This window comes from Octodon degus, unplaced genomic scaffold (genome assembly GCF_000260255.1).
Source record: "Octodon degus isolate 3935 unplaced genomic scaffold, OctDeg1.0 scaffold00094, whole genome shotgun sequence".
NCBI classification, from domain to species: domain Eukaryota; kingdom Metazoa; phylum Chordata; class Mammalia; order Rodentia; family Octodontidae; genus Octodon; species Octodon degus.
Window position 1 is genome coordinate 5,066,115 of NW_004524670.1, and position 11,421 is coordinate 5,077,535.

The 11,421-nt window shown below is 40.5% G+C and overlaps 1 protein-coding gene across 1 annotated transcript; it reads left to right on the forward strand.

The window, feature by feature from the left end:
* Window positions 1–1,726: 1,726 nt before the first annotated feature.
* LOC105743051 (claudin-22-like) lies at window positions 1,727–2,929 on the forward strand. The gene has a single exon (XM_012516185.1). The coding sequence runs from the start codon at window positions 2,288–2,290 to the stop codon at window positions 2,927–2,929; it is 642 nt and encodes a 213-aa protein (XP_012371639.1). The 5' UTR covers window positions 1,727–2,287.
* Window positions 2,930–11,421: the final 8,492 nt, after the last annotated feature.

Consider the following 11,421-nt stretch of genomic DNA (forward strand, 5'->3'; position numbering starts at 1 on the left):
CCAGATGGAATCTGGATTCCCCTCAAGCCTCAGGGCATATCTGCTATGGATTTTTAATAAGAATTGGATTTAATAGGAGTGTCACTTGGATTTTTAATAAGAATATCCAAATTAACATTCTCAGTGCAAACTCCTTCTCCCTAACTGGCAGCGCTGTCCTTCAGTTTGCTGACATTGGAAATCATGGACTTGCCCTTGACTGTGATTTTTCTCTCAGATCCCACCTTTAGCCCATCAGGAAACCTTAGTCTCAATTTTTCCTCAAAGGTTCATAATTCAGTCAGAGCACACTTTCTTCACTACTGCTGCCCTTTGTTTCTTGCCTATAAGGATTCAGTCACCTAATTTGCCTTCTAGTTCCAGTTAGTCCTGCTACAAATCATTGTCAATAGAGGAGCCAGAGTGAGCCTTTAAAACCCAAGGCCAAGCTCTCCAGTGGCCCACCATCCCACTCGGAACAAAACTTGAAGTCTTCCCATAATTCACCTCCCACCCGGGTACCTAAAGCACTCCCAATTCAATCCCTGCCGTAGTTATGTGGCCTCCTGGGACCTTACTGTTCCTTTTCTATACCAGGCAGAACCCAGAGCCTCTGTACTTGCTTTTGCTGTCTTATGCCCTCACTTGCTTTGAGTCTTGGTACAAATATTACCCCATCACAGCAGCCTTCCTGGAACTACTCATGTAAAGGCGTAACCCCACTGCTAAGTTCCTTATCTAGGTAAATACACTTTATTTTACTACCTAGCACTTAATATCATTTGGCATATCAAACCAGTTTATTGTGGGTTGCTTCTCAAAAAGTCTCTGTAATTTTAGTTAGAAGACTGTCATAAATTAATTGGGAAAAATTTGAAATAAGTGTATGCACCCTGATTATGATTCTTGATATGTGGAGCTCAGTCATGTCTTACTGACATATAAACAAATTGGTGGGCTAATCGAGCACCACATGCCCTTAACCCCAGTGTTACACCCTTAATCCACATTTGCACCCCAGATCCAATCACTTCTGAAAAACCCCACCTATAAGGCCATAAGGCTTTTAGGGGACATCTAGATGTAAGCCATAACAATATTGTAGGTGTGATGATTTAAATATAGTTTTAGTGTGTCTGCCAAGGACTCATGTGTTGACATTTATCCCCATTGTGAGGTGCTAAGAAGTAGGAATTTAGTGATGATGTTAAGAGGTAAGGCCTTGTAGCCTATAATTAAATATGGGTGGCTAGGGCAAGAAAGAGAATGAATCAGAGGAGATACACACACACACACACACACACACACACACTCACTCACACACACATACGCACACACACCTGTCTCTTGTCATGTGATGCCCTGGATGCTGGCAACAAGAAAGTCATCACTAGATGTGGCCCCTCGACCTTAAACTTCCAGAACCATGAGCCAAAATAGCTTTACTTCATTAGAATTTACCCGAACTGTGAAGTTGTTATTGACAAAAGGAAATAGATCAAAACAGGAGCATATACCACCAATTCTCTCCTTAATGGCTGACATTCCATTGTTACGATATTTCACATTTTACTCATCCATTCATCAGTTGATAGATATGTACATTTTTTGCTCATTTAAATTATTATTAATAATGTTCAGTGAACATTCATGTACAACTTTTTGCATGGACGTGTTTTCATATCTGTTGGGCATATATGTAGGAGTAGAATTGCCAGGCCATATTGTTTGTTTTTTTTTTCTGATAAGATTGATTTATTTGGTTTAGAAATACTTTCCTTGAACCTATTAAAAAACGTAACACCAGAATTATCATAACAAAACACATTGAAATGTGAGAACTATAACAAGATGAAAATCTGACAGGTACAATTAGTATGACATAAAGCAGGAGGAGGTGAACCAAAACCTTCAATTAAACATTTTGGCATTTACACTTCTTAATTCTTAGACTTGTTAAAAAGGTTGGGAACAACATGAAAGCCATTTATAGCTTAACAATGAAAGGAGGATTACTACTACTTAATTTTATTTCACTGACAAAGTGCCTTCTACAAAATCCAGCCCATGGGACAGGAACATGATCTTGGCCACACCTTGGTATTACTGGTTTGCAGCATTATTTCCCTGTCCGTTTCTGAATCCTTTTCTACATGGGCTCAAACAATAGCAACTCTGGCAAGAATCCTTCTATATACACAGTGAAAAAATACCTCTGAGCTCCGCAAGTGATAAATCAAGTGTCACACTGCTTTTCGTAACACCCAAAGGCAACAGTCAAGTTGACTAAAACTCGAAGGACTCTATAATGGCTTTAGTCTTTAGAACAGCAATGCAATCGGTTGGTCTTGCATTATCTCTGCTCGGATGGGTTTTATCCTGTCTTACAAACTATCTGCCACACTGGAAGAACCTCAATCTGGACTTAAATGAAATGGAAAACTGGACCATGGGACTGTGGAAAACCTGCGTCATCCAGGAAGAAGTGGGGAGACAATGCAAGGACTTTGATTCCTTCCTGGCTTTGCCGGCTGAACTCAGGATCTCCCGGATTTTAATGTTTCTGTCTAACGGGCTGGGGTTTCTCGGCCTGCTGGTCTCGGGGCTTGGCTTGGACTGTCTGAGAATTGGACAGAGACAGCAAGATCTCAAGGGGCGACTGCTAATCCTGGGAGGAATTCTGCTCTGGACCTCAGGAGTCACGGCCCTCATTCCAGTCTCTTGGGTTGCCCACATCACAGTCCAGGAGTTCTGGGATGAGAGTATCCCAGAGATTGTCCCCAGGTGGGAGTTCGGGGAAGCCCTGTTTCTTGGCTGGTTTGCTGGGCTTTCTCTTCTGCTAGGCGGGTGTCTGCTTCACTGTGCAGCCTGCTCGGTGCCAGGCCATATTGTAACTCCATGCTTATGTTTAATTATTTTACACAGCAACTGCACAATTTTACATTCCTGATAACAACATCTAAGGGTTCTAATTTCTCTACATCCTCAACAACTTGTGTTATTTTTTATCTTTTCTATTATATCCATGCTGCTTATGAAATAGTATTTCATTGTGATTTTGTTTTTGCACTGTCCTAATTATAACTAGTGATAAGTACCTTTTCTTATGTTTATTGATCACTGTGTGTGTGTTCCTTGGAGAAATGTCTGTCCAAATACATCTGTCTCTGTCTCAGTTTGTGTGTGTGTGTGTGTGTGTGTGTGTGTGTGTGTGTGTGTGTGTTTTCCTGGTGAAAAAAGCCAGGGCCTTACTCCAGGCAATCACTTTACTACTGAATGCTCCCAGCCCCCTCTTCCCATTTTTAAAAAATTTATTTGGTATAGGTTCTTATATGCAGCTTGGACTCATAGTGATCCTCCTATTTTCAGCCTCCCCAGAGCTGCGATTACAGGTATGCACTACCATGCCCAGTCTCGGTGCCGGATCAGCACACCCTGGGGTGGAGCCAGAGTGGCATGTGGTGCCAGGGTTAGAACCAGGACCCTGCACTTGCTCAAGCAGGTGCTTAGTCTGTTGAGCTATCTTGCCCCCAGTTCTTAAAATGGATTGGTTATCTTTAATTTTTGATAATAAAGGTTCCTTATATATTTTGTTTGGTTTGGTTTGGTTTGGTATTGGGGATTGAACTCAGGACCTTGCACTTGTCAGACAAGTGCTTATTCTCCTGAGCTATCTCCCTAGCCCTTCCTTATATATTTTGGACACTACATCTTTATCAATAAAAGATGACAAATAAATGCTTTGAAAATATTTTCTCCTGCCTTGTGGGTTATCTCCAATTATCTACCTTTTCCTTAGTTGCTTGCTTATTCTATGGTTGTTTTATTGACGAAACCATGATGCAGCTCAAGATCATAAAGACTTATTCCAGCCTGGCAAGGTGGCACATGCTCATAATCTCAGCACTCTGGGGAGCTGAGGCAGGAAAATCTGAAGTTCAAACACAGCCCTGGGCAACTTAGCCATTTAGCAAGAACCTATCTCAAAAGTTAAAAATAAAAAAATCTGAGGATGTAGCAAAGTAGCTTAGTATGAAGGTCCTAGCTTCTATCCCTGTACTTATAGAAGAGAAAAAGATTTATCACTACATTTTCTTCTAAGAGTTTTATTGCTTTAGCTCACACAGTTAAGTCTGGTTGGTTTGAGTTAATTTTATATATGCTGTGTGGAATGTTGTGAATATCCAACCTTTTTGCATGTAACTGTCCAGTTGTCTTTACTGATCCTTTGCTGAAAGATTACATTTTTCCTTCCTCTATGGTTTTGGCACCCACATCAAAGTGAAAATCAACTGAGTCTAGATGAATGGGTTTATTTCTAGACTCACAAGTCTATTCCAGTATTTTGTATGTCTTGACCAAACTTTTGTCATACTGCATTGAAATCAGTACGTTTTATTCTCTAACAAGTGCCTGGAGTGTAGCTGAGTCCTACCTGTCAGCTGCCGTGGGCAGGAGATTGGCATCCCCTATGACAGGAGTATAAGAAAGGCACACACCTGAAAGTAAGAGCTAATCCTCATGATTTCTAAGAGTTTTCTTAGAGACATGTGGACACATAAGGTCCATATTCTTGTCCACTTAGCTCAGACAACAGAATTCAAAACCTAGTAATTTTAAGGCACGTATGATTCCATACACCTATTTCCACGCCTTCAAGTTTATCCAAGAAATATTTATTGAGCCTCTACTCTGTAATGTACATAACAAAGCAGCTTGTTTTGAGGATTTTTATATCCTAGCATACTTTCAACATAAGCTATTTTCAGAAAAGGTACTAAAGCCACTAAATTGACTCTATGACATTATGTGGTTTGAAAAGATCAAAAATAGTGGAATGGTGGTTCCGGTGTTTGAACAGCTGACTTACAGCCCTTCAGTTGGTCGATGATTCACTAGTAGACCAACTATCTCTGAGGATCACTCCTTGCTAAAGGTAATAATGCCTTGTTATACTTGTATAACAAAATGTTCCATCTATTTCGATTTATTGAAGGTGGGGAGCTTCCACAAGATTGCCTGAGACTTGTCCAAAATGATATTACACTATTAACAAGCAGGTTGTAAAGAAAGGTTATAAAAACAGTGGTCCCTGGCCTGGCAAATGTCCTGTCTTTAGAGATCAATGCTTTGTTGTAATACATTCTGCCATAGCAACCCAAGATTGAGCTCTCTCTTCCTGTTTAGTGGTCCCAGAGACCCTAGAATAGCGTGGTATAGTTTGTGTCTGGTGAACGTTCCCTCTGGATGACAGCTGGCACAAGAAGCCTCATCCTGGACCCTAGAAAAAGATAGTATTGGGCTCAGCACAAATTCCACTAAAGTGCAGCATAAGCTTAGAAAAGTAGCTCAGACTTTTGAAGGAAAGTCTTTTTTAGGTTAGTCATAACTGAGGCTTCTGTTTCTCACTATAAAAGTACTTCTGTTCACCAAAAGACACCATGGAAAAAAAAAAAAAAAGGAAAGAGAATCTGGAAAAAGATACTTGCTAAAAGCATACTTGATGAAGGACTCCTGTCCAAAATATATAAAGAAGTTCTGCAAATGAATAAGAAAAGTCAGGCAACCCAAATGGATAAGAGACCTGGATAAGCACTTCACAAAAGAAGGTAGTCAAATGTCAAAGGAATGTAGAAGGTGATACTGAAGATCTTTAATCCTTAGAGACATACAAATGAGATACCTCTACACACCCACTAGAAGGCCTAAAATTAAAGGTTTGACTAGGTTGCAGAGCAACCAGGACTCTCAGAAAGCATTCAAGGGGAGAAATCAGTGCAAGTACGGTGGAAACCTGTTTGACTGTGTTGATTAAAGCTGAAAAATATATATCCACCAAGAACATCCTGGGTATGTTTCCAGCAAGTACATGAAAGTGCACACCAAAAGACATGTTCAAGAATGCTCATGGAGGGTGGCGAGACAGCTCAGTGGTCTAAGCACTTGCCTGGCCAGCACAAGGACCTGGGTTCAATCCCAGGTGCCACATGCCATGCTGGCCCCTTGAGCCCCGGGTGCGCTGTGCTGGCCACTGAAACCTGGCATAGTGGCACATGCCTGCAATCCCAGTGCTGGGAAGGCTGAGGCAGCCTTTAATATATATACAGATAAATGTTAGATATAGATATAGATGCAGATATAGACATGGATATAGATATATAGATATAGACATAGATATATATTTTTAAAAAAAGAAGGGTCGGGGAGATGGCTCAGTGGAATAAGCACTTCCCTGGCAAGTGCAAGGGCCTGAGTTCAAGCCTCTGTTCCACAAAAACAAAACAAAACAAAAAAAAAACTCATGGAAGAATTTTTTGTAATAGCCCCAAACTGATAACAATTTCAGTGTCAAAAAAATCAAATGCATGAATAAATTATAGTATGTATAAATATAGATTAATTAATAATTATATTCATACAATGTAGTACACAAAAATGAAAAAGCATGAATTATAGCTAACTTGGGACATGAGTAAATCCATCATAATCATAAGCAAAAGGTGAGATACACCACGCACACATACACAAATACACAGATACCCAGGGGATGATTCCATTTAAATCAAGTTCAAGAATAGGTAAAATTTAGCCAGGCATAATGATGTGTGCTGTAACCCAAGGGCCCTTGAAGCTGAGGCAGGAAGAGGGCTGCAAGTTCCAGCCTGGCCAACCTAGGGATTTAGCAAGATCCATCTGAAATAGGGAAGGAAGAAGGGAGGGAGGAAAGGCGGGTGGAAAGGAGAGTGAGTGAGACCAGCAAAGGGCAGGAGGGAAGGAGAAAGGGAGGAGAGCAGGAGCCAGGGCCAAAGCTCAGTACAGAGACCTTGAGAAAAAAATAAAGAACAGACAAAAGTTATCTGTGGTGAAAGAGGGCAACATAATGGTTATCGTAGTGAGTGGTTTAACTGAGAAGGGACATGGATTAAACTTAATGGTGTTACCTGGATACACGAGTGTGTAAAAATTCATTAACTATGTGTGTTTATGATTTTATTGAAGTTAAGCTAACTTTTTTTTTTTTTTTTTTTTTTTTTGCAAAGCCAGGGATTGAACTCAGGCCCTTGCACTTGCCAGGGAAGCACTTATTCCACTGAGCCATCTCCCCAGCCCCTAAACTAACTTTTGAAAAGCATATTTTAAAAATTATCTTCTAGCCACCATCCCCTATTCTATTCCTTATAACAAGCAATTTCTCCTTCTCATTCACAGAAAACTCCAGGCATGTACAATAAGGAGGATAAAGCAGGGCTTGGTGCAGGACATCAAAAGGTTTGCACTGCATTAAATCAAGGGAGATTAAGCAGAAATTGAAAGTGGAGGAGGTCTTCTCCCCTTTCTAGATTCACAGAACTCTAGCATCCAGAATGGAAGACCATGCCCTGGCATATTTAAATAGCCAAAGGAAAATAGCTCAGTATGATAATGGCAGAGGGTGGGGGCCAAGAGTCTCACAAATAAAAGATACTATCAGGTCACTCGGAAGTGAAACAGTTCAATATTCAAATTTACCTACAAGTTAAAAGCCTTCCAATCCATTTTAGAGATTAATTCTTAAATAAGAACCACAGATCCTTGAGTCAAATCTTCACTATGACAGAGGTTATAAAAAAGAGGAAAATGACAATAATGAAATAACTAAACAATTTTAAAAGTTACTAAACTCTATCTGTGAATACACCTCGCAATTCAAAAGAGGAAGATTCATAGCCCAAAAAGGAAAAACAGAGGTCTTAAAATTAAAAATAAAGGAGCCCAGCCTGGTGGCACACACCTATATCCCAACACTCTGTAGGCTGAGGCAAAAAAAATCACAATTTCAAACACAGGCAGGCAAATAAAAAGGGCTGGGAAGGTAGCTCAGCACAAAGGGCTTGGGTTCAACAGTACCACACACACACAAATTAAAAATAGAAGGAAATAGAATATATGAGAAGAACTGGGAGCTGAACTTCAGGAATTCTTTCAAAAGTAGGGCATGAACAAGATGAAAAAGATATACTTAAACATCCTTTTCAGAGGAACCAATACCAAAACAGGCACTGGAGGATGCTGGAGGGAGGAGGGAGGGAAGGGATGGGAGGCAAGGAGGGAGAAGGAGGGAGAGAGAGGGAAGGAGGGAAAGGGAGGGAGAGAGAGAGAGGAAGGAGGGAGAGAGGTGAAGGGAGGGGTAGGGAGAGAAAGAGAAAAGGGGGCGGGAGAGGGAGGGAGAAAGAGAAAGGGAGAAGGGAGAAAGAGATGGAGGGGAAGGGAGACAAGAGGAATAAGGAGAGGAGAGGAAATTAAGAGGAGGATAAAATTAAAGGAAAAAAGAATGCAATACAGAGAGAGCCAGAGGGAGAGAGAGAGATGGAGATAGAGAGAGACAGAGAGAGAGACAGAGACAGAGAGACAGAGATAGAACAGAGACAGAGAGAGACAGAGAAACAGAGACAGAGAGACAGAGACACACAGAGAGAGAGACAGAGAGGAGAGAGAGAGAGAGAGAGAGAGAGAGAGAGAGAGAGAGAGAGACAAAGACAGAGACTAAAACAGAAAGAGACAGAGACAGAGACAGAGACAGAATAGTACATTACTGGTAAAGGGAATATTGCATACAGAAGTACCAAGGATTAGAATGCCATTGGTTCATTAATTTTCTCAAAAGATATCTGGGAGCTAGAGGAAATTGGAATGATGCCTTCAAAATTCTGAGGGAAGGTAATATCCACTGTCAAATTACCTATGCACACCATGAAGTAAATGCAAGCGCAGGATAAAGACACTGTGGAGATCGAAGAGGTTTCTATGTAATCGTGCCCCTCATACAAGCTTAATAGTCAAAGAAACTTAATGACTATTTTGTCTTTAAAAATAATTATGGTGAGCTATTTTTTTTAAAAAAAGGTAATTGAGTAAGAAAATATTACTACCTAAAAATTAGGATGTAATAATAAGAGAATAAGAGCTTGGAGCCATTTAAATTCATCAGCTGTTGTTCAAGTATGTCTGGAGTACCTACTTTTTACCAACAGTTTTAAAAGCTGAGGGCGTAATGAAAACAAAATAAACACTATCTGCACCCCATAAAGCATGTGATAGAAATGTGAAATGATACACATCTACCTAATGAGATATTACATAGCCCCTAAAATATATTGAACAGGAATGTAGTATATATTTAAAATAAAAAGTGAGACAAAAAGAATGTGTTCTGTCTTCAAACATGACAGTGAGGTCTTAAACCTGAGAACAGTGTGCTAGAAGGGTAGGGTGATGAACGCGTTTTTCTTTTTACAAAATCTCCTTAATTTTACAGTGGGAGGGTTTGTTTGTTTTGTTTTGTTTTTGTCTTTTTGAGACAGTGTCTCACTGTGCAGCTCAGGCTGGTCTTGAGCTCACTTTGTAGCTGACGCTGGTCTCGAACTCAGTAAGGAACCTCCTGCCTCAGCCTCTTGAGTGCTGGGATTACAGATGTGTGGCACCACACCTGCCCATACATTGTGGTTTCAAATGGCCAATGGAAGCACCAACATTGCCTCTTTAAAATTATAGGCCAAGTGTTATATTTAGAAAGTGAGTAACGTATTCATAACGTATTTCTATTCTCTGAAATCTTTGTAAGTCTTAGGCTTTTGCACAGTGTTCAGGGATCTTACACTTAAATTCAGGTACTATCTTGGAAATTCTTATAAAAAGAAATATTATTTTTCTTTCTCTTAAAGCATGAGAAGTTGCCCACTTCTGGTGGGGAAAACAGAGTGACATGATTAGATTTTATCACAAGTTTATCCTTTCTCTCACCCGTGCAGAGAAGTGCGGGTATCAGAAGGAAGATCAGAATCAGAGGCTTAAACATCCAGTTAAACTTTCCCTGTGAGTTTGCTCTTGAGCCTCTAAGCAGGGTGAGATGCCTGCCTATCACTGCAGCGGAGAAAAGTCACTGGCTACATGAGAACAGCGCCATAGTTTCCATCTAGTTTTCTGTTCATTATGCCCAGCACATGAGGAATAATAGCAGCACAGTCACAACAGTGAGGTGCTTTCTGCGGTGGCTCCATGAGGAATTCCTTTTATACCGCTCAAGAAACAAAACTGCTTTGGACCAGCTAATTAGATGGACCCTAGGACCTAAGTGTGAGGGAAGCGCCAGTACTCAGAGAGATCTGCCGCCTCGGAACCCTGGAGATGAAGTCTGTCGCTCCTCGGGCTGAGCCACTTCCGTTGTGTGGTTTCTTGTGTTCCAGTGTCCTAGAAAGGATACAACATCAAAGTGTCCTGTATGAGCTTAGTCAATCAGATTGCACACTTTACTTTTAAGGGTAACATTTGCCATGCAAGTATTTTTAAATTTAGAAGGACAAAAGCTAAGTGCAATAAAGTTTCCTGAATGACATGTTGGAACAGAAGAAGACATCATGAAAAATTAACGAGTCCAAACTTCCATCTTCCAGTAATTTGCCAAAATGACTAACACAGAGGGTAAGAGGAGGGGAAGCTGGTATATGTTTTCCAGGCCTTTTAGAAAACATGGGGTTGTTCCTTTAGCCACATACATGCGAATCTACCAAAAGGGTGATATTGTAGACATCAAGGGAGTGGGTACTGTGCAAAAAGGAATGCCTCACAAATGTCACCATGGCAAAACAGGAAGAGTCTACAACATTACACAGCATGCTGTTGTCATTGTTATAAATAAGCAAGTCAAGGGCCACACACTTGCCAAGAGGATCAATGTGTGTATTGAGCATATTAAGCACTCAAAAAGTTGTGATACCTTCCTGAAACGTGTCAAGGAAAATGATCAGGAAAAGAAGGAAGCCAAAGAGAAAGGCCCCTGGGTTCCACAGAAATGCCAGCCCGCTCCTCCCAGAGAAGCACACTTTGTGAGGACCAATGGGAAGGAATCTGAGTTTTGGAACCTATTCCCTATGAATTCATGGCATAAACTGGGGATGGTGCTCTGCCATTCAATACCTAATTGGCAGCTTAAGTGTTCTAGGTCCTACATAAAAATCAAATCATCCTGGGTTGTAAGGGTGTTTTCTTAGTTGATCAGGTATGTGGTACCTTCTTAACTCAGAAATATTTGCAGCAGATATTAATACAGAAATTCAGTAGCATAGCAGGTTATAAAGTCAATACCCAAAAGTCAATAGCATTCCTCTAAACTGACAACAAACACACTGAGAGGGAAATTAGAGAAACAATACCTTTTACAGTAGCACCAAGGAAAATGAAATACCTTGGAATTAATCTAACTAAAAAAGTCAAAGATCTTTTCAAGGAAAATTACAGTACTCTGAAAAAAGAGATCCTAGAGGATTTCAGAAAATGGAAAGATATTCCATGCTCCTGGATTGGAAGAACCAACATTGTGAAGATGGCCATATTCCCAAAATTGCTGTACAGATTTAATGCAATCCCTATCAGACTACCACTGACATATCTCACAGACATAGAGAA